Raw genomic sequence first — 22970 nt, 5'->3', positions numbered from 1 at the left:
ACGGCATACTGCTTGTTTATGTTTTCTATAATATATATGAAAAGTTGATTTTAAAAGGTTGGTATTAGAATACACATAAAAATTAAAGCTCAGATTAGGAATAAATACTGATAAATTCACAAACAATTAAATGAAATACGAGGAAAGATAAGTTAGAAAAACGTCATTATCAATGATAACGTTTTTTTTACAAGCTGCTATCAATGCATGTTTGTATTTTAAACTATGGATATATAACTGACCCTCGTTCACAGCAATGATGGTTGCGAAAGAGGCTCCTACATATGGTGCCTTCACGTACTTCACGTATTGTCTGATATACAAATTGCATTCATATAACGAGTGTACATTTAGACGCGATTAGGTAAAGCGCGTTGGCTTTAAACACAGCCAGTTCCATAATCATGCTCGTTTTATTCTCCAGCTGCTGCACGAAAACATCTGAGAGCGCGTTTGTGGTCTGAGAACGGGAGGAAATAGCTGGGCGGGAGCTCGTGAAGGCAACACCGGCGCGTCGCTCCTCGGCGTGCCTCCCGACGCACGTGGAGGGCGTGGCTTTCGGTCTTACGTACATCTAGTTGCGGCTGGAGAAGACAAAGTGAGCTGTCGTGTCTGTGCTGTAGTGTTTTGTTTCTAGTCTCCAACTCGGTGACTCGGGAAGATGTCGGTGGTCGGTGGCACCTTGTGTCGCAATGTTTTGGCTGTAAGAAATTCTGGCATGATGGTGGTGAGTACAACATGTTTCCTCTCAGTTTAAAACAGACATGGCCTTAATGGGGTACTTTTAATAAATGTGTATGTTTTAGCTGATTTATGGACTAACGTTTATTCTGAAGCTGTTGTGAATAATCCCAAAAGTGTGTAATACTAGTTTGGTTGTCAAACGACCTGTAACAACACATCCTGCTCCAAGGATTTGTCCTAATATGACAGAATATTTGCTTCACTGTGAATTAAATGAACTCCGGTAGTATTCACGTTTATCAAACCGTTCAAACATCATTATGCATACAGGCTTTCATGATACAGGTTTAGCAAATCCCAATGTTAATGGGCTGAGCCTGTAATACAACCACGCTCTCCGATCAAAGGTTACATATCAAACCAAAACATTTTGTTAGTTTTTTAGAAGTGAAGACAAACAAATATCTCTTTGCTTGTCACAAACATATGAAATAGTTTAAGTTATTGTACTGAAATCCATCTTTCATTGTCCTGAAAGTCAGTTAGGTAATTGAAGCCTGCGAAGTGATGTAACACGTTCATAGTAGTTCAGCCGTCCCACCACCAGGGGGCCTCGATAATACACGATAATAACTGGATATTTACCTGCTCCGAAATACTGTTCAGTAGCTTATATCTGTAGTTCGAACGTGTATCTGAATGGCTGTATCTTCTGACTGATTTTCAAATGCTTTCATTGAGATTATTGATTGATAATTATTTGTAGTTGCTGTAATCTTACAGTGCCTTTCTTTTATTTGGTTAGTGTGTCCCTTCATTTAACTGCAAGCACATATTGTTCATTATTTGAGATTTGTGAAATTAAAAATATATTCTTTTTGTAAGTTGTTTGCATGAGCTAATGTATAGGTGCAAGTAGTATCCTCTGGTGCTGCAGGATCGAATGACCAAGCGCTTCCTATTTTGAACTCAGTTCATGGAAATAGCAGCCAGGTCAAAATATGGAGTGTTCCTTTGTAAAGCCCCTCGCTTTCTTTTACTCTTAGCTAAATTAAATACTTTCTGTAGAAGTGACGAGGGAAGGTAATGTGTATATATATTGTCTTGCTTATTTGTTTTATTATTATCTGTGTAACAGCTGGTACGCAATGCTCAGACGGCTGCTGCCCCGGCACCTGAACCCAGGATCAAGAAGTTCCAGATCTACCGCTGGGACCCGGACACGGCCGGAGACAAACCGCGGATGCAGACATATGAAATTGATCTCAACACGTGAGTCATAAACGAGCCCGTGAACAGAACATTGTTGAGCTGTATTCTTTTTTTTCCACAACAGTGTAGTTAATGTCTTAATTAATGTATTGACATGTTCCTGTGGATATAGTTGTGGTCCAATGACTCTGGATGCCCTCATCAAGATCAAGAATGAGATTGACCCAACACTCACATTCAGACGCTCCTGCCGTGAAGGTAAGAAAGGAATCTTGGTTCAGCGCGCACATATTTATACAGTTAAAAAAAATATTAATAATCCAAAGAAATGAAATACATTAACAGGCCTGTTTTTGATTTGACTTTTGATTGTTTCTGTCTTCCTTCAGGTATCTGTGGCTCATGTGCCATGAACATAAATGGAGGCAACACACTTGCATGCCTTAACAAAATTGACACCAACACAAGCAAACCAACAAAAATCTACCCGCTCCCACACATGTATGTGGTCAAAGATCTGGTGCCTGTAAGTACTGCAAGTATATGGTCATGAGCAGTGTAAGCATGAGCATATAAAATCATATATAATGGATTTTTCATGTTGTTTGAGTGTCTTTTCCCCCTCCTTATTTGTTCACCACCAGGATATGAGCAACTTTTATGCGCAGTACAAATCCATCGAGCCCTACTTGAAAAAGAAGGATGGAACTCAAGAAGGGAAGGAGCAGTACTTCCAGTCGGTGGAAGACCGGCAAAAACTGGTAATTTAACGTCTGACTCTGAGGTCTACATTTCTCGTGCAAATTATACATGACACGCTGGAGCCGCCATGTTGAATACCTTCATATCATGGTCGCAGTCGTCTTTTCATCACAAGGATTTTAGCCAGCCAACCGCAGAATTGACAAAGCAACATGTCTATTTTCACAATGTGTTACTCATAAAAATATTTAACAGCATCACACTTTTAATGATCAAATGCGGGGATGGGCAAAAATACATCAAAATGTATTTTGATACAAAATACCCCTCAAATAACTGTATTAAAATAAAATATAAAATACTTTGACAGAACATGTAACAAAATAGTATTTTTTATATAAAATATAGGAAATACCTTTTGTCTGTTTTTCTCACAGTTTGATATCGCCAAGCATTCAGGTTTGAGCTTCATAATGTACACAAAGCTCTGTGGAACGCCACAAAAAGGAAAAACAGTCACAGAATGTAACTTACAAGATTAGATGGTCAGTCTCTTATTCATAAGGTTATCATGAACATACAGGCTCCCAATCTCCATATCTAGCTCCTTGACTGATACGTTAACTTGCTGAACGCCGGCTATGCACTGGCCCAGACAGCATGCTAATGGCATTAGCATGTTAGCATCCAGCACTAGCTTGATATTATGACCATCATCATGTATGTAAGCAGACCCAGTAAAGTATTTTGTTACAAATTACGTTAGATTTTTTATCGACCCTAACAAATGCAAATGACAAAATACTCAGAAGTAATATAAAAACGTATTTCAAATATAAGTAATAGAAATACTACACATCTCTGCCCACATGGTAATATATATATATATATATATATATATATATCTTCTTAACCCACCAGGACGGGCTGTATGAGTGCATCCTGTGTGCTTGCTGCAGCACCAGCTGTCCCAGCTACTGGTGGAACGGAGACAAATACTTGGGACCTGCCGTCCTCATGCAGGTGGGTTTTCATGCTTTGTTATGAGCTTCGTGTCCCAACAATTCACAAACTTGCTGTGGTGGCTGAAGTTTACGTTCGTAGCCACACTGGAGGATTTGTGTGGTTGCAATGCTGATTACGAGCCAGGACGAGGTGAATAATGTGACGTTTAGACGTAGGGCCCCGCCAAAGTAAAGTCCATTTTGATAATATCTAATGAAGTTCAATCTCACATAAAGATAGAGTACCTAATCAGCCTCACCTGATTAGGTACTCTGTCTTGTCTGTCTACTGTCGCGCACTAACCGCCAAGACAAATTCCTTGTATGTTTGACATATTTTGGCTAATAAATGTTTCCTGATTCCTGATTCCTGATTCCTGCTTTCCAGCCAAATGCTGTCAACTAGTGGATGTTGGCATGCTGGTGTTTGTTACATTCACCCTTTTTCCAGCTGAGGCTGTACGTACTTTGTACTTTTTTACACAATCCAAGTTCACCCACGGTTTAAGGAGGACATGTCTTGTGAATCGTGGCGTAGCACTTTAGACATTTCGTTTAAAGTTGAAAAAAATGGTACCAAAAAGGATCAATGACGCGCAAACGGCAACTGTGTTTTTATCCCTTCAGGCCTACCGGTGGATGATTGACTCCCGTGATGAGTTCACTGAGGAACGTCTGTCTAAACTTCAAGACCCCTTCTCTCTCTACCGCTGCCACACTATCATGAACTGCACCAAGACGTGTCCCAAGGTATTTGAAAAGCGCTTTTTCGCACACATTTTCTCACAGAATGAATGGAATTTTTGTTTCTCACGGTTTGTTTTTTCGTCACACTGCTCCTCAGGGACTCAACCCGGGGAAAGCCATCGCAGAGATCAAGAAAATGATGGCAACTTACAAGGAGAAGCAGGCAGCAGCTTCATAAACATGTGAACATCCAGCTGATAAAACCTTGAACAGAATAATAAAGGAGAAGATAAGGCAAACCATGAAACTTTTGCCGACATAGCACCTTTCATAGTTTTTATTTAGTTTCTGTGGTGCGGGTGTGTTGATGTGTGCCGAGCAGGATTTGATTAGGTGGACCTGATGAGATAAGGCTTCTCAAAAGAATGTTTAAATTAAAATATTATGAGTGATGCAACCGGTTGGGCCCAATTTATGCTATTTGCAAAACAGAAATAATAGTCTCTGTTTTATTCACTCTGGAAAAAGCTCATGAAGCTTGAAGACTGTAAATATTGAAAAATGTGTTAATTAAAGATGTGCTGGGCTCATTGTGGAAACGGAATGTTTGATTTAGAAAAGAACAAATTACACTTTTGAGACTTGCATCGCAATAAACAATATTGAAGCTTCTATGTGGACATTTTTAATCGCCAACACAATGATTTTCACAGCCGACATTTGGATTCATCAACACAGGTGAAATTTGTGAAATGAAAGATGGACCAGATCCAGGGCCCTTGTGTTGTATCATTCGCATCCATGAATGCTTATAGACCACTGGGAGGCGAAACAAAGCAAGGGCTCATGCTGTTATTGTAACAGGAGTTTAAAATGTCTCCACGGAGGGCGGGGGGTCAGTGGAACGTGGTCACTGTTTAGTATTTATCTCGATTTGTTGAGAAGCTGGGGGGACTAAAATAACAAGGTTAATAACACATATAATGTAAATTACTGCTCGCATTAATAAGAAGCTGGTGCACTGCAGACAGAGGAAATTCATCCACCGAAGTGCTTATTCTACTTTTGGAACCCCTGGAGTTTATATATCAGATGGCTTGCAACACATCTTAGGCATTCAAACAAAACTACGTGAATCAAACCAAAATATGGGTTATTCACAATTTGTCAATTATCTTGATATATATATAGAGGAAAATAATCTTCCATAGTATATTGTAAGCAAAGTGACACGAAGCGGTTGCATTGCAGCAGGTCCAGCAGTGTTTCTCCGGCTCGCAGCGCAGTGTTTTGGACCTCTCGCTCGCCGTAGCGGGCTGCCGTTCGCTGGCTGGCTACACGTAGCTCAGTGTTGTTGAGGGTAAACACACGCACACTGTGTCATCTACGATGGTGGCGGGGTGGCAGTCTTCGTGACCCGACGATGGACGTCCGTGGTAAGTATGTTTTTGAATGCTGTCAACGAATCGGCTTTGCCGCAGCCGGTGAAGCACGTGTTTGTTGCGTGGATGTTGATTAGCTTCAGGTTTCCAGGAGAGATAATTAAGAGCATTGTGCGGTCCAACGAATTTATACCAATCAATAGATAGCTTGTGGCTTACTGATAACACTTTCACGTATTGTCACCTTTACTATTGGGAAACCAATAACGGAAATCAGTTGTTTTGATTTTTGAGATTATATATATAAAGTTACATTACACACACCGTTTAACTGTCCTACCATTCTGTAATCAAAGCGCGGAATTTGCTTCAAACGCAAACTTTTTTTTCTTTTCTGATTGAGCTTAAAGGGTCATTTCAGCTAAATTACAAAAATAAGGCATAACAATACGTTCTCGCGCTTTTTAGCACCATATTTTAATTGCCCAGCTGACGGTGAGACGCTTCCTCTATTACCACGCAGGTGGGGGACGAGGTGTCTCTGAACGGATATAACGGGAGATGTCTTCCTCTATGTGGTATCTTCTACCTTCCTGCCCTTTGACAATCACTGCATAGTTAACTATGAGGTCTCAAGTGTCTATTTACATTACATTACAGGTCATTTAGCAGACGCTTTTATCCAAAGCGACTTACATTAAACTTTAAACCCATGGCTTTTCACATTTTGCCCAGGGAGCAATTGGGGGTTCGGTGTCTTACTAACTACCTTACTTATTAACTTTTAACATGCCTAATACAGACCCGTCTATGGGAATCAATAACTCGCCCCATGAATAGACAATTGAAAGTGCAAGCTGTAAGCCAGACGAAGCGCGTGGTCTTTGAGGTTAACGCTTGTTTTGTGTCTACTTTGCACAGATGACGGTCCTGTGTTTCTGCTAGTCATTTCCCTCTTTTGACATCTCAGAAGTTGGGTTCCTTATAACGGTTCTGTTGAAATTTGGAACTGCAAGAGTGGACTTTTATTTTGGGTGATCCACAGCTTATTTGCCACAGTAGGATTTCTAAAGTCACATTTGTAACAATATACAATCTGACGTGGCCTCTTTCACCAAATAACTCCCTCAGAACAGTGAGTTATTGATGCTGTACAGTAATTTTAAAAGGGGCATGGTTGTGACTTTAGAGGAATTCCCTTGTGTGCTGCGGCAGTCTAGGTTGCGTGCTTCAGTGACTTCGTCGCTTGAAACCAGCCGGAATAAAATACCATTTGAGCGATTATGAAATAAGCAGCTGCTGCAGTGCAGCCTTGGGTGTAAAAGATATTTCTTATATGAGAACATTCCAGTTGCACAGCAAGCCACGATGAATGGCCTTCTGGGTGGAGATTGGCCTACTTGTGATCAAGTATGCAAGCATGTGATCTGGCAAAATATCTTGCATTTCTTTAGGCCGTGACTAACTTTCACATTATAAGCTGTGTGTCTGAACGCCAAACTCAAGCACAACAATCGGACAGAAATAATATAAACCTCTGTTTTGGTGTCTTTCTGCGTATTGCATTCAACTTTTTGACATCACCACTGATCTGGTACTTGGACTTTGCCGATTGGTGGATACAGACCAGGAATCTGATGACAGCTTTTGGGTGATAAGGTCTATGCAGATAAGGATGTTTATTGTCATTTGTAAAAACATACAAAAAAACAACAAAATGAAGTTAGCGACCCATCAGAACATCAGGAACCGGTACAAAAGAATGTATAGAAACCTTAAGACAAGACATTGAAAAAAAGGTGTTCAATGATTCATCTTCTGTTAACTTGACTTTAAAAAGCGGCCTGTCTGGAATATAATATGCATAAGTATATTTTCAATATGATCCCGTTGTGAGAACAAGTTTTCAGCTACAACACGTCATTGTTAGTTTAAAAAAAAGAAGGCGACGTAAAAAGAATCCCTGTGCCGTCACTGTCTGATCCATTGAACCGTCAACACGGTCTGCACTTGAGTTCTTACGCGTTTGGGAACCACAGACGATGCCTGTGGCCCCGGGGGGGGCAGCAGTCGGTGACGGCAGGCTGGGGGTGACTGCTGGCGGGGCTCTTGTTCAGGTGTCGTCCGCGCGCGACACGTAGCGCAGGTAAAGGAAAACCGATCCGGTGTTTTGTGGGTCATGTCCAGCCGGGTGGTCGGTAAGCTCACTGCGTTTCCTCCTCTTAACGCGTCGCTTTTGTCGTTTCGATCCTTCCACCTCTGCGGAAGTGGGATCCGGTTGGAACTAATGGATCCGCGGGTTAAACAAACAACTTACTCCACTCACCGTTTACGAGGTGTTTATTTTTTTTAGAAATGTCCTCGGTTTATTGTATGCTGTTAACATGTCTCGACATTACGATGTAGTAAACGTGGGGTACTTTATGGGATGTTTTATCCCCCATAAGCCATTAAAAGTGTGTCCGTCTCACTGCGGTACATTCATTACAGTTTAAGGTAACACACCACCAATCAAACGCCGGTTTGATTTGTAACCTCTGTTCCGCCTGGAGTTACTCCGAGGCTTTTCCCAGAATGAATTGACATAAAAACAACAACAGACGTCTCGCCGCATTGACCGCAGTGGCTGTTTGCTGTAATAGATCGGCGCATGAAGCGGAACTTGGAACATCCCGTTCAGACAGAAAAGTTCATTAAACATTAAAACAAGTTAAGCGGTGTGCAACATTGTATTTGACTAGAGCTTTGTTTGTATTGACTTTGTGTGTGTGTGCGTGTGTGTGTGCGCGTGTACCCGTTCTGCAGGTAACGCAGCCGAGTCGCAGAGCGCACGCGCCTCGCCCGGTCCGCGCGACCACGTGCTCGGTCCTGACTCACACATGGTAAGCGCGTCCACATGTGTGCCACATGATGATCGCATCGAGCAGATGTGCGTGGGGCACTTTAACGTCGTCGAGGTGGCTTTGACTGCTTGTTTTTGTTTTATATTGTTGTTTGATAATGCACATTTAATTAAAAAAATTGCTGTAAACGTGCCAAATGAATTGGCCAAAGGGCTTTGCGTCAAATGTAGTCCCAAGTGGCAGGTGTTACAAAAATAAACCGAAAATGAGGTTACATTTAAGATGTTAAAACAATATTGATACTTTACAATGCATGCAGAGGTTTGCTTTACCCTTTTTTTTTGATCAAGTGTTGCCTCTGATAAGCTATAACCAACAGTGTGGAAATCGACTGGTTTTTGAATCCACCTTCTTGTCTCTCCCCCCCCCCCCCCCCCTCCCTACAGTACGTCCAGGGCTACAAGTGGGTGCGCTGGCGGGTGTGGTGTTGTCGCCTGGCGGCTGCGCTGTCCTTGGGTCTCCTGTTGATCGTGTTTCACTGGCAGCCCCGCCTCGCCGTCCTCGCCCGCTGCCGCTCCTGCCCTCTGGCTCTGGCAGATATTCTACTGATAACTGTGAGACAATTCGTCGTTACTTGTCACAAGTTTTGCGGTTGGTTAGTAAAAATTGTCTGAAAGGGTTGATTTGTGGCCATGCTGTTGGTCTTTGCCAGAATCAATTGTGCACAATAAGCTCGCCAGCTCCCCTTTTTAAAATGCTGCCCTTCAAAAAATGCATTTGTGAGGTTGCATCTGACTTCCTCAGTTTCTGACCAGTATTCATTACCAATCTTTTGGATTCACATATGCTGTGGGATGTAACTTAATGTTAATATTAACATTAACCTGGATTCTACACTTTAGTTTGTTTTTCCTCATGACTCATGACATTCGGATCAGCCATCAAGAAATAGGCTCTTGGCTGGATCACCAATGTATCTGTGTCATTTTTTTCCCTTCAGGACAGCTTCGGCCGGCGTCATGTGATGAAGGTCCTCACAGAGGAGATGGAGGACGGCAGGTCAGATTCAAGTCCCGATCCTCTATCAGCCTCACCGATTTTCTTTTTTTAGTATACACTAGTTTCCCCTTCCCACCTGAAAGCTGTCTGTGTGTAAGCTCTACTCGCTCGGTTTGTCCCTTTCTTCAGCGTGGACTTGTTGGGTGAGCTGGAGGACAATGACTGCAGGGACACGGTTCAGCTGCACAAGGAGGAGGTGAGGAAGGAGTGGACGCTTGGCGGGAGGGAGGGAGGGAGGGAGGGATCTTTTCTGCCCGGGCTGAAAGTGACTGTTATTGTGTTGCAGAAAACACTGTTGCGCTACTACCTGTTTGAGGGACTGCGTTACATCTGGCTGGCCAGGAAAGGATCCTTCTGCCGTGCCAGGTACTGAAATGGGGGCGGGGGGGGGGCAGGCTTGCTTCATCATATATATATATATATATACATACCAGGGGTCTCAAACTCTGGCCCGCGGGCTCTGCGCCACCCCACATCTGGCCGGCACCTGAATTGAGTTGGAGACCTCTGCATATACTGTACACATGGATTGGAAATGATTTTAGGCAGTTCTGCCAGTTTTTTTTACTGCCCATGATGGTCAATCCTTCCATGATTTGTTGGTAGTGTCCTCAATGAGAACTGGACCCGCAAGGACCTGCACAGTTTCCAAAAGGGCCTGAGTCCCCTGGAGCAGAGCTTGAGGTAGGAAAGGGTTGCATGGATGGACAATTAGTCTGATTCTTTAATCTCAGAAGGCACTGCTGGGTTATTTTATTCACTGCGCAATTCATCATTCCAGGAAACGCATGTATGGGCCCAACCTGATTGATGTGCCTGTGAAGCCTTATGTGCAAATGCTGTTTGAGGAGGTGAGATGGAACATCTGTATTCATACTGGCTGACTTTTTTTATAATTTTTTATGAGGGGGTTTGGAAGTGATATTTTATTCAGTGACCAGTTGAAGAATCAAATTTCCTTCTGTCTCTCATCTGCTTCTTGTAGGTCCTCAACCCATTTTATGTGTTTCAAGCGTTCAGCATCACCCTGTGGCTGGTCGATAAATATTATTTTTACGCCATATGTATATTTATTATCTCCATTTTCTCCATCGGCATCTCCCTTCATGAGATCCGCAAGGTGAGCTTGTAGTGGAATTCATATGATTCTAGTCTGTTGTGAGTTCATCTTTTGGATTAAGATGAAATAATATCACATGAATCTTACTCCACAGCAAAGCATCACTCTGCGGAACATGGCCCAGTTTATCACTAACGTCACAATAAGGAGAAACTCGGGAGGTGAGCGTTTGCTAACGTTCTTCTAGTGTCATTATTTTTGTTTTTTGCAGCTTAATAAAACATTAAGTGATTGATTTGTTGGGTCCTGCAGTGATGTCATGTCAAGCCATGGTCTGATATAATGATACATCATCGTAATTTGACTAGTTTTTTTTGGGAACTAGTAAAACCTAACAGCAAGGATGACAATGTTCTCAGTGGAGGAGTGTGTGAGCTCGGAGGAGCTGGTCCCCGGCGACTGTGTGATCATCCCTCCGGAAGGTCTACTGCTGCCCTGCGATGCTGCCCTGCTGGCCGGGGAGTGTCTGGTGAACGAGAGCATGCTCACAGGTGATCCACCACCACCAGGCACAGCGCAACCGATCTCCACCTTTTTTTAAAAAGTCCTTTTTTTTTTTAATATTACCAATATCTCATGTACCTAATTAAAAATAACATTAATCCCTTTTTGAAACGTATCTGTGTATAATATCTATTTAACCACACACACTTTTTTTTAAAGCCAATGATTTAGTCACTTAGAAAGGAGGATTGATGCAAGTAGCTCATAGTTCAAAATCCTAAAAAAAACACTTGTCCCACCTGTAGGAACCCGTGGTTCTGCATAGTCCATGGAAAGGAGGGGTATTTACTCGTTAACCCCCACAAACCACTGGATGCCACTCGGTTACACGCTGTTCCTTTAAAGCCGCGATAAACCTGGAGGCTGATCTGAGTCACAAGTTGGCCATCACGAGTGATGTTCAAAATGACTGCACACGCGTGATGCTTCAAGCTTATGCTTTATTGCCCCTTCAGACACCGACATCATTCTTGCATCCTAAATCTCAACCAACTGTTTTGATTGAAACCGAAATTGCCGTTGAGTTTAATTCCCCTCCAAAGAAAACGAAAATTCTCTGCTATACCCATTTTCCAGTTGCATGATTCCACCTTGCTGACGGCTCGCTTTGCGCCGCCCCGTGTGCAGGTGAAAGTGTCCCGGTGCTGAAAACGCCACTGCCGACTGGTGATGGGGGGTACAGCTCGGAGACGGAGCGCAGACACACCCTCTTCTGTGGCACGCACCTCATTCTGGCCAAAGGGGGCGGCGCCAGTGCCGTTGCTGTGGTCACGAGCACCGGTGAGTAGAATACGGGACCACCGGACCTCGCATGACCCCTTAAGAAAAAAAAAAAAGATCTTAGCCGACATGAGCTTTGTAGGATGGCTGCGCTCAGCCATGAAAAATCGTCAGTTTTAATCAAATAAATCTATGGTAATATTGAAGAAAACGGCGGCTGTTGCCGGTTCCCTTGCCGGACGCGTGCACCTCCTAAAACACTCTGCTGCTTTTAAGAGCTCGCGTTGGCTTTACAAGTCATGCCAGTTGGTCTGCTATTATCTCCCCAGGGTTCTTCACAGCCAAAGGCAGCCTGGTTAGCTCCATTATGCATCCCCAGCCGACCGACTTCCGCTTCTACAAAGACTCGGCCAAGTTCCTGCTCCTCCTGGGTTTCGTTGGTAAGATCATCATCATTTTGTTTCCAGAGTGTATAAAAAAAACAAAACTTAATGGTGTCTGTATTTACTGCAGATCCACTCAGACTAAATAGTCCAGCTTTTCTGACCTGTAATTGAACAGTTAAACTTGAATAAACTCTTTCCTATATCGGTCCTTCTGGCTCCAGCTTTTATGGGCACCATTTACAGCATCGTGGTCCTCTACAAAAGCAATGTAAGTGCAAGGACCTGACATTTATTCTGTCTTCATATGGCATGCCGACCTCTAAAGCGAGGTGCTGACATGTGTCCAGGTGACTTGGTGGGAGTTGGTGATCCGGAGCCTGGATCTGGTGACCATCGCAGTGCCTCCCGCCCTGCCTGCCGCAATCACCACGGGCACCATCCACGCCCAGCGCAGGCTGAAGAAGCAGGGCATCTTCTGCGTCAGTCCGCCACGCATCAATATCTGCGGCAAGATCTCGCTCTTCTGCTTCGACAAGGTGAGGGGGGGGTGGGGGGTACGCATGAGTCCCCGAGTTGGCGGGTGGAGAACGCGTCGCGGCCACTTGCCCCGTTGACGTTTCCTTTTAAATCGTAACCCCGCCGTGTCTCCAGACGGGGACTCTTACGGAGGAAGGTCTGGACGTGTGGGGCGTGATGGAGGGGGGAGCAGCTGGATTCTCAGAGCTGGTCCCAGATCCCAGCCTCCTGGCCCCTGGGCCCATGCTCTCAGGCCTGGCCTGCTGTCACACCGTGACGCTGCTGCAAGGGCAGCCCCTCGGAGACCCTCTGGAGCTCAAGATGGTCGAGTCCACCGGTTGGGTACGACACTATTGCAGCAGATTTTTCAACATTAGCATTGATCATCTTACTTTTGCTATAGCGTGTTAATCATTGTATTTTCCTTTTTTTTTTTTTTTTTTTTTCTTTACCAGACCCTCCAGGAGCCGGAAGGAAATGGAGACGCGTTGGATTCAGAGTTCGGAGGCCACAGAGTTCTGGCTGTTGTAAAACCTCATTCTCAAAGTACTGTGAGTAGACTGACGAGTACGGCTTGTTTGCGAATGTCAAATCCCCTCAACTACAGTTAAAAACGATTCCTAACCTGGGTGTTGACATTGTGGTACACAACCCTCCTTATTGGAGTTTTCGCTTACCCACAACTGATGTCCTTTCCCCGTGCCGCCAGTCCACGGAGCAGGCGGTGGCCATTGTTCGGAGGTTTCCCTTCTCCTCGGCGCTGCAGAGGATGAGCGTGGTGACGGTGGCCCACGGGGGACACTCGGCACTCGCTTTCCTCAAAGGATCCCCCGAGATGGTGGCCGGCCTCTGCCGGGCAGAAACCGGTCAGTATCTGGATGTTGGTCAAATAATGAAGATTGTATGCGGACAGAAAGAACATTTTTCATCATTTTTCATTCATTCATTTCATCGTTTTCAGTGCCGCAGCAGTTCTCCAGTAAACTGCGCAGCTTCTCCAGTGAAGGCCTCAGAGTCCTCGCCCTGGCCTGTAAACCAGTAGACGAGCGCACTGACCTGGGGACCATTGAACGGTGGGACCCTGTCTGTGTCTCGCTTTGCTGCAGCTGCAGCGCGTGGTAACTCGGGTCACGCTGAAATGCAGCTGCTGTCTCCCCCGCAGAGAGGAAGTGGAGAAAGAACTGCAGTTCCTGGGCTTCCTGATGCTGAAGAATCTGGTGAAGCCAGAAAGCGCCGGGGTCATTAACGTTCTGAGACTGGCCAACCTCCGCAGCGCCATGGTCACTGGTCAGCGATATTTTTTTCATCATTAAAGCATTAAGCTGCAGGTGTCAAGTTGAATTCCATCAACCCAGCGTCAAATCTTTTTTTCCTTTTTTCTTTTATTTTTCCGTCACATAGGGGACAACATTTTAACAGCAGTCAACGTAGCAAAAACCTGTGGCATGGTGGGAGTCGACGAGAAGGTGATATTCGTCAATGCGACCCCCCCCACCGCCCAGTCCATGCCCACTCTGGAGTTCAGCCTGGAGGGAGACCGGGCCACGGCGGGCCAAACCGCTATCGTCCCTCAGGTCCGTCCTGCTAGCTCTTTTTTTACCCGTGAGGGGGGGGCAGTGTAGGACACATAATAGGCATTTGTGGCCTGCAACTTGAAGGTTGCAGGATGCGCTTTGGCTGCTCTGGGTAATCCTTTATTTTTCTCCTTTCAGAGACTTTACCAAAATGGTTTTGACTATCACCTGGCTATTAATGGCAAGTCCTTTGCTGCCCTCTGTAACCACTTCCCTGAGTGTTTGCCAAAGGTAATGGATGCTATGTTACCCCCCAGCTGGGATAGTCTGATATTCCAACAACAGAATGATGGTAGCATACAACAGATTAAGGGAGCGGTGATTATATTGAGGCTTTATATTTAAGATCAAGATGGGATTGATGTATTTTCTGTCCTGGACATGCTGTCCTTGCAGGTTTTGTTGCGTGCCACTGTATTTGCACGCATGGCTCCAGACCAGAAGACCCAGCTGGTAAAGGAGCTGCAGAAACTGAAGTGAGTTCAGACACAAAAGGGGAAGGGAAAGTGTGGGAAATTGAACCCTTGTTTACTTGCAGTCCACAACACTGAAGTGTGGGTGAAATATAGATTTAAATTGTGTATATACTGTTAAATAAAAAATGGTGCTACTTCTTGTCCTATCATGGTTCAGAACACTGGCGTATTCACTACTACAACCTAAATACAGTGTATAGTTATTTTTAATAGAATAGCACATCCATGTTGGCTTCAACACGCCTAGCTGTGCTGGATGCCGTGCTTTGTTAAATCAAGAAGCTCATAACAACACTATGTTTCTATATGTGGGATCCACGTTTATAATCACGTGTAGTCATTGTATAATTTCTAAAATTCAACATTTGCTTCTCCCTGCCTTCTATTCCTGTAGCTACCGGGTGGGCATGTGCGGGGACGGGGCCAATGACTGCGGGGCCCTGAGAGCCGCTGACGTCGGGGTTTCCCTGTCCGAGGCCGAAGCTTCCGTCGCGTCGCCTTTTACTTCCAAGACCGAAGACATCAGCTGCGTGCCGCTGCTCATCCGGTGAGGAAGCAGGAGGCTTTAAGCCCATTTTTTTAAACAAAAAATAAATAAATAACCCATTTTTTCTTCCCCCTGCGCAGAGAGGGCCGGTGTTCTCTGGTCACATCCTTCAGTCTCTTTAGGTACATGTCCCTGTACAGCCTCATCCAGTTCTGCTCCGTCCTCGTCCTCTACACCGTGAGTAGCACCAGAGCTCAAACACGATGGGGCCATTTTTGTTCCTGTCCTGTCAATTTCTATTTAAATAAATCATGGTATTTAGAGATGAGCGTGCTGTTTTAGAAAATGCGTTTCAACGTCTGGCTTGTAGGTGTAGATCAGCGATTCCCAAAGTGTGGGCCGCGGCCCACTGGTGGGCTGTGAAGGTACTGCAGGTGGGCCGCGAAATAAATAAATTAAATTAAAATTAATTTTCAATTTTGAAAAGTTTGAAATTAATATAAAAATATTTAGGATTTAAATTACGATTGATAATTGATAAGATACAAAACACACATTTTTCTCAGTTTAAGTATTAATAAAACAATTCTAGCGGCACATTAGTTATGTGAAACATTAATTGATGAAGCGCAAACAATTTTAAACGAACAGATTAATAAAACAATAAGGCTCTCGCTCGAAATGGCTGCTCTTGTCCGCGGCCCTTTCAAATTGGGCCGCGGCATTCTTGAGTTTGGGAGCCGCTGGTTTAGAAAATTGTTAAGATTAACAGATTTTTTTTGCGAGGGGCTCGTAAGACCGCAATCTAATCCACTAATATGACACACGTTCCAGAGAGAAACCGCGGATACAGCCGTCATAACGCTAACGCGCTACACGTGGTCCGCTGCACGGGCAGGACGGGCAGTGCAAAAGTGCATAAACTGATATTAGAGATGTGTATGTGTGTCTCCAGGTGAGGACGACCCTGGCTGACCTCCAGTTCCTGTTCTGTGACTTGTTCGTGGTGACCTTGCTGGCCATCGTGATGGGGAGAGGAGGCCCCAGTGGGGAGCTGCACCCCCACAGACCCTCAGCCAGCCTGCTGGCCCTGCCCGTCCTGGGCAGCCTCCTCCTCCACACCGGCATGGTTGTTCTGGGCCAGTTGGCCGCGCTTTTCATCACCACCTCACAGGACTGGTCAGTAGAAAGACGCGCAGCCACAGAGAGCTCTGCTTTTTGCGACTATATCTGCGATGCCGAAACCAGGCACCGCGCTTCGATGCACAACTGTTTCTGTCCTCCAGGTACGTTCCACTCAATTCAACGGTGTTCGGCGTGGCCAATCTGCCCAACATGGAGAACACCAGCGTGTTTTCCCTGTCAGCTTTCCAGTACATCATCATGGCCGTGGTGGTCACCAAGGGGTACCCTCACAAGAAACCTCTCTTCTACAACTGTGAGTCATCACAGGTGTCCGGGGATCCTCACTAAGCTTGTTGATCGGCTTTATTAAACAGAATGGAAGAGGTGATGTTTTGTTTCTCATGCTTGCAGGGATCTTCCTCTGCCTGCTGCTCGTCCTCTTTGCCCTGACGACTTGGCTGGTTTTGTATCCCGGCCCCTTCGCTGGTCACCAACTACAGCTGCACAACTTCTTGGATATGGATTTTAAAATGCTGCTTGTCGCCGTGGCTGCTCTCAACTTCCTCGTTTGTTTTCTCGTGGAGGTGAGTGAGGATTTCATACTTTGATGCACCCTCGTAGGACAATTGTTGACATGTTTTAATGGTGGAAAAAGTCAGAAAATACCCAGTATGTAAAGTATTCAGCTGCTCCGTAGCCTCCTTGGTGTTTAGTTTCTCCCTTTTCGATTGGTTGATAATCTCTTGCAGTGGTATGTTGCTAATAATCCTCACGTTTTTGTCCTCCCCAGGTGCTGGTAGACAAAGGCATCCTGAACTGTCTTCGGTCGCTGCGTGGGAGGCGTCAGTCCAAGAAACAGTACAAACGTCTGAACGTGCTTCTGTGTGAATCCCCGTTGTGGCCGCCGCTGAATGAGACGATGTCTCCCACAGAACACACGGTCATCCACTGCAGCTAGCAGCTGCTGGGCCTCGCTGGACACGCTCATTAAAGCCAAAAGAGTGCTGTGGATGTCTGAGCAACATCCGAAGTTTACCGTAATTAATAAAATATTGTTATTTAAGTTTTTTTTTTTTGTTTGAAAGATGTTCGTGTCCCTTCCGCACGGGGCTTTTCATATGAAAGTCGGGTTCCTAGAAAGGCAGCACACTGAGCTTATATTCATGTCAGTGTTCATTTATAGTGCAAGAATTCCAGATGTTCTTTTCCCCTAATCCACAAATCTTAGTGTTAATTTTCCTCAGACGCACAGATTCAAAAGGAAATCGCCCTTCAATCTAAAGTCATGAATCAATAAATTTCATTTTTGAAAATCCTTTTATTAAATTGGTATTTACAGGCAGTTTGTTCTCCCTCACAGCTCAGCTGGATCCATCAGTCATCTGCTCTATTTACTGAACTGAAATCTGTTAACGGTGTTGTGAATTCTGATACAGTAACAAAATCCACAACCCGGAAGTAAAGAAGTGATACAGGAGGCACGATCTGAATCCAATACTCTTACAAATTTCTATTGATGTGCACCACTGAATATGGCTTGATTGAGATCTGCTGGGCACAATGGTCCTGCTCATACTGGTTCACATACAGCTCCATGTCCCATGTCAGCAGAGCACCATCAGTTAAACAAATCATACGGGGTGATGTAACCGTTCCACACCGCGCTGCCAACAGTCAGACCAAAAATACAAACGGCACTCATTCGTCTCGGGGCGTGGACGTCGTGTCTGTTACAACTCATGTGTTGGCGCTCTTGCGAACGTCGTGCTAAATGCGGACATTTGCTTTTTGAGCAATCAAACCCTCTGGAAAAATACAATCTTTGTCAAGTGCACTTTCACCCGAGTTCTCCTACGCACTCTACGTCAGTGAGAGACACGAGGAAACGCAGTCTAGTCGTCCACCCAGCTGACCCTCATGTTTCTACCAACACCCCTTCCATGATGACATCCAAATTATATACACAGGTTGATTTTAAAATGGGATTTTGGTTCATTTCGGTTAAAAACACTGCTCCGACATTGCTACTATATTTTACAAAAAAAAAAAAGGCAGAAAAGCTACTTAGACTTGATTCCGTAATATCCATTTGACTTTTTGCTTTTAGTATTAAATATAAATGTGAGGGTCAAAAGAAAGACAGCTGAAAAGCGCATTTAAAAAAAAAAAAGCAAAGCAACAAACCGTAAACAGATATACAACTTGACGCACAAGGACCCTTCAGCCTCAGTTTAAAAAACAAAAGGTAATTTACATAATAGGTTCTCCGATACCGAGCAGGTACCTGTTGAGTACTCTGCTTTGGTGGGAAGTTTACAGAGAAAGATGCGACCCACAAGCTGAAGCCCAGGCTGTCCAACCAAAACAAAGTCTTAAGACTAGTTGACCACCAAACATAGAAAAATAATAGGATTCCTATTTCATTAACACTGCAGATGCTGTTGGTTTAAAATCTCAAATGAATGCCGCTTAGACAAACGGGTTCTTGGCGGCGTGCGTATAATGTAAAGCATGTTTATCTGGATATCTGAGCATCCTTAGTTTAGATGACTAAAGACAAGCAAATACAAAAGAAAACAGCATCTGAAAATTAAAAGCGTGTGTAAAAAAGGTGCGAGGGGTGTTACTACTGGGGAGAGGCTGCTGCCCGATTACCAGCTCATCTCGTTTTGCTATGGCGCCTCACCTCCTCGCTCTGCCGCCTTTTATCTAAGTCTTTGCTTCTGCCTTGCGGCCGCCCTGTGGCGCCGCCGCCAGGCACTGGGAGGTGGAGGCCGATGGAGGAGAGGGCCGTCTCTTAAAGGGATCATCACAGTGAGTCCAGAAGATGTTCATTATCACAGTGTCTAACAGACCGAGGAGAGGAGAGAAGAGAGCATGTATCCGGTCGCCTTCCTCCTTGAGTTCCTCGCTCCATGCGACCGGTGGGAAGAGCTGGGAAGTGGTGCGGCTACTCGCACCCCATCCGATATTGCGGAACTGAAGGAGGGAGGTTTTGTTTTTGAGAATACAGTGCGGTCGTTGCTCTCGGGTGGCCACTGGTGTCGTTCCCCACAGTGGCTGGGCCGCCCCAGGTCCTCCTTATCTGTGCTGTCGGAACCCTTGGGTGCCGTCCGGGCCGGCTGGCTGCCGGACAGTGTGACCGTTTGATCGGGGGTCCTCTGAGGGCGGGGTAGAATTATTGCGCCCTGTCCTGGCAGAAAAGACGAGACAAAAATCAGAAAATATGGACGAAAGGGGAATACATTAGCAGCAGCAGGCCTTCAGCTGCTGGACATAGACGCTCACAGCTGGTGAGCAAAACCGCTAAAAACGTGAATATTTGGGATTATTACCGGTCAGTGTTGGGTTTGTCCTGAGGCGGCTCATCGGGGGCGGCGCTGCCTAGTATTCTTTTCCTGGCTTCGGCATACTCGGCCTCGCGCTGGGCCAAAGACTTGACCTGTGGCGTGGGCCTGTTCCGGTTCAAAGGTGATCCCAACGACCCGTTGCTCGAAGGCCGCTTCAAAATGCGGATCTGAGGAGGGGGGGCTGCTGGTAGGGAGTCGTCTTGTATCACCATGGCGGTCTTCAATGTAGATTGTAGAGAAATATTACTGGATTCCCTGAAAGCAAAAATGAGTGATGTGACAGACAGAAGGAGGCCGTGAACGGAGGGAAGCCTCATCAATAACCGCATGGATGGACAAAGACGTAAGAGATCATTTGAAAAATGAATTATTTTATTTATTTATTATAATATAACTGGATGAAACGTGAGCTTCTCTAAGCCAATTTATAGGTAGAAAAGCTGGAGTGTGGCTTTTAAATCTAATATATATGAGTGTGTATTTTGTCCAAGCAAGTAACAGCAAAATAGTAGTTTTAAATGAAATGTGTCATGTTTATTTCCCCTGTAAAGGCCTTACTTTTCTTTCTGGCTGATCCGTAGCTTCTCTTCTAACCGTCTTTCCATTTCCTGTTGAGTGAGAAATGGTGTAAACACGCATTAGTGAAAACAAACATGGTCCGTCTGATTTTGGGGAGAAAGAAAAGTGCGTCAAGTCGTGAGCGAGTCGGAGAGCAACTTTAGAGGGAAAGCAGGATTCAGTTACCAGCTATTTATACACGCGTAGCACAGCTGCTGCCACGGAAAATATGTATTTATTTAGCCAACATTAGCAGAGAAAGTGGCTGATTTCGAGAAGCATTGTATGCGTGGAGATATTTGAAACAAAGTAAAGTAACTTTTAAAGAGGCCAGGACCGGAGGTCCGCACGAACTTCTTGGCAGGGCCGCGCTATCGGTGTCACGAGCTACCGATACTCTGCCAAACTACATTGACGACGGCTAATTTTAGCTAAACGTTAGCAGGTACAAGCTGGCGTCGTAACCAACGCCAGCCCCCGTTCGTCCGCGGCAGCAAGTTGGCAACATGGCAGCAACGATTAGCCGACGTCAACCAACGTTAGATACAGGAAATCACCGCGTTAATTAACGTCAGGCGAGCTGGAAGTATTAAGCAGACGGTGTAATTTAAACCAGCCTCAACGCATACGTGTTGATTGAACGTCGTTCTTACGTTCATCGTCGCCGGACACATTTAACCAAAGTTACCCATCTTGACTTTCAATAAACCAACATTAAATTGATAGACTGTTCATGTTAGCCATCAAAGACATCGCTAGCTTAGCATCAGCTAAGTCAACCTAAGCATTTCAACATGGAACTCTTAATTTCGTGGATTTATCTTGCATCGTGTTGCTATAACTGATTCGTTAGTTTGTTGCAGTTGGCCAATAGTCGGACACATTGGTGTTATTTCATTCGAAACGAGTTGGAAACGTCATTTAGGCTGGTTAGCGTTAGCTAACCGCCGTTAAGCCTGTCGGGCTCGCAAGCTAACGCCAACTCAACTTAACGTTATTTATATTTTTTAATATAGCTGACGCTTTTATCCAAAGCGACTTACAATAAGGGCATCCAACCAAGATGGTACAGGCCCAAAACAACAAGAATCAAGAAAATTGCAATTTCTTCAAGAAAGCCAGACTCCAAAGTGCTATAACCAAGTGCTACCTGACGTTAGCTTGCCAAGTTTCTTGAAGCTATCGCTAGCTTTAGCCACATTGTTGGCCCGTGGGATCCGTCGATGTAGATCGACGCTACTAATACGAGCTCTGTATAGATAAAGGCGCGACCGTGACGAGATTCAACTTTCGCTGGTGTTAAATTGTGGCTTTTAATATTTACCCCACTGTCAGCGGCTTCCTCCCAACTTTCGGCGATCCCCTCATCCATGTTTCATTTTGCTCAGGCACGCTGGAGTCGGACGTCCTGGGCCACTTCAGATCCGCCTCCCCGCCGCCCGGCCTTTGACATCACAGCGACGGGCTTCTCCGCCGCCCGGTGGCCTTTCTACGCTGCGGGTCACGAGTGGGCCGAACGCCGTCACCGAACTACCGAAGTAACAGTAATCAACGACCCGGCGATGTTTCGTAAGAGAAATTCAAGGACGCATTTTACTTATTATTATTATTATTTATTCCGAACGAATCAAATGAAAAATGATCAACCCAGCGACTAGGCCCCTATGTCGAAAACACCAACGTTAACATCAAAATAAATTGTGCACGGTAGCATAAACAGGGCTATAGTGGAGGGTAAACGCACGGTCGTGCACGGTAAAAGGACAAGAAAAACGCCTGGTGACGCGTAGATTAGAAAACAAGTCAGTTGTCAATGTGAAAAAAAACATGCTGTATAAGCTTTTTATGATGACATACACACTCATGTTCCAAGTACATTACATGAGTGTCCCTTTAACTCATGTTGTCAGTGTAATTGACAGGCTGCTTAACTGGTTAACTCTTAAATTCAAGATGTTTTTTCAGGCAGTGAGAGGACAGGCAATGATGCAGAGAGCACAGGGAGAGAAGAAACACCAGGTCCAATGGAGAGAGGAGAAGCACAGAGGAGCCATGAACCCCAGAACACGCGTTCTGGGGTTCATGGCTCCTCTGTTCAAGGCAGGACCTGTCGTGGAGGACAAGGAGGCCCTCTGGGCACTACTGTAAAAAGGAGACTCCATATGTAGATAGTTCTTAATCTGCAATTGTGTTGTGTTGACATACTTTTCTTTACTGTTTTCTTAAATTTAATAAACTACAAACTACTAACACATTTATTCATTGTCATTGATTGTATATGACTTTTACTGATAACATAATGCAATATAGCCAGGACAGCCTTACAGAGTCGCAACGCTTTGTGTTGCGTTGCGTTGCATCGCGTCGAGGTCTGTATGATCACAAAATTCAGAGTTTACCCACCTCTAATTTTACCACTACAGCACTGAGTATAAAAGAGTAAATAATACAAAGTCTGCTTAGGTTCTGCAATGATAACTATGTAAATGCATGTCATGGCCCGTTCTCCCGTACACCAGTTGCCATTTTAACGTTTTTATTGGTAATTTATTGCATGAAAATTGATATCTTCTTCTTCTTT

At 44.8% G+C, this 22970-nt stretch overlaps 3 protein-coding genes across 5 annotated transcripts; 2 read left to right on the top strand and 1 right to left on the bottom strand.

Moving 5' to 3' along the window:
• Window positions 1-424: 424 nt before the first annotated feature.
• Window positions 425-4961, top strand: LOC120828663 (succinate dehydrogenase [ubiquinone] iron-sulfur subunit, mitochondrial). Its single transcript, XM_040192155.2, has 8 exons — window positions 425-727; window positions 1823-1956; window positions 2069-2154; window positions 2286-2422; window positions 2541-2657; window positions 3520-3621; window positions 4230-4352; window positions 4447-4961. The coding sequence occupies exons 1-8, from the start codon at window positions 662-664 to the stop codon at window positions 4525-4527; spliced, it is 846 nt and encodes a 281-aa protein (XP_040048089.2). The 5' UTR covers window positions 425-661; the 3' UTR covers window positions 4528-4961.
• Window positions 4962-5545: 584 nt separating this feature from the next.
• On the top strand, window positions 5546-17807 carry atp13a2 (ATPase cation transporting 13A2). Of its 3 annotated transcripts, none has more exons than XM_040192151.2 (29): window positions 5546-5725; window positions 8477-8553; window positions 8961-9128; window positions 9515-9573; window positions 9703-9769; window positions 9860-9939; window positions 10180-10257; window positions 10355-10424; window positions 10559-10693; window positions 10788-10854; window positions 11053-11184; window positions 11825-11977; window positions 12247-12357; window positions 12525-12571; window positions 12651-12839; window positions 12955-13161; window positions 13275-13370; window positions 13529-13685; window positions 13781-13892; window positions 13982-14106; window positions 14221-14393; window positions 14532-14624; window positions 14790-14869; window positions 15264-15416; window positions 15497-15593; window positions 16312-16535; window positions 16643-16794; window positions 16893-17065; window positions 17272-17807. In XM_040192151.2, exons 1-29 carry the CDS (start codon window positions 5713-5715, stop codon window positions 17437-17439), a joined length of 3456 nt encoding a protein of 1151 aa, XP_040048085.2. In that variant the 5' UTR covers window positions 5546-5712; the 3' UTR covers window positions 17440-17807. The 3 variants fall into 3 exon arrangements, with proteins under 3 accessions (XP_040048085.2, XP_077941304.1, XP_077941289.1); XM_078085178.1 differs by lacking the exon at window positions 5546-5725 and adding an exon at window positions 7703-7817; XM_078085163.1 differs by lacking the exon at window positions 5546-5725 and adding an exon at window positions 7726-7869.
• On the bottom strand, window positions 17780-22300 carry szrd1 (SUZ RNA binding domain containing 1). The gene is made up of 4 exons (XM_040192159.2): window positions 21714-22300; window positions 20390-20439; window positions 19817-20086; window positions 17780-19674 (listed from the first exon to the last, which is right to left on the bottom strand). Exons 1-4 carry the CDS (start codon window positions 21759-21761, stop codon window positions 19563-19565), a joined length of 480 nt encoding a protein of 159 aa, XP_040048093.1. The 5' UTR covers window positions 21762-22300; the 3' UTR covers window positions 17780-19562.
• Between the last annotated feature and the right edge of the window lie 670 nt (window positions 22301-22970).

The sequence above is a fragment of the Gasterosteus aculeatus genome, chromosome 2 (assembly GCF_964276395.1).
Source record: "Gasterosteus aculeatus chromosome 2, fGasAcu3.hap1.1, whole genome shotgun sequence".
Lineage (NCBI taxonomy): Eukaryota > Metazoa > Chordata > Actinopteri > Perciformes > Gasterosteidae > Gasterosteus > Gasterosteus aculeatus.
This window is presented reverse-complemented; position numbering and strand designations above follow the sequence as displayed.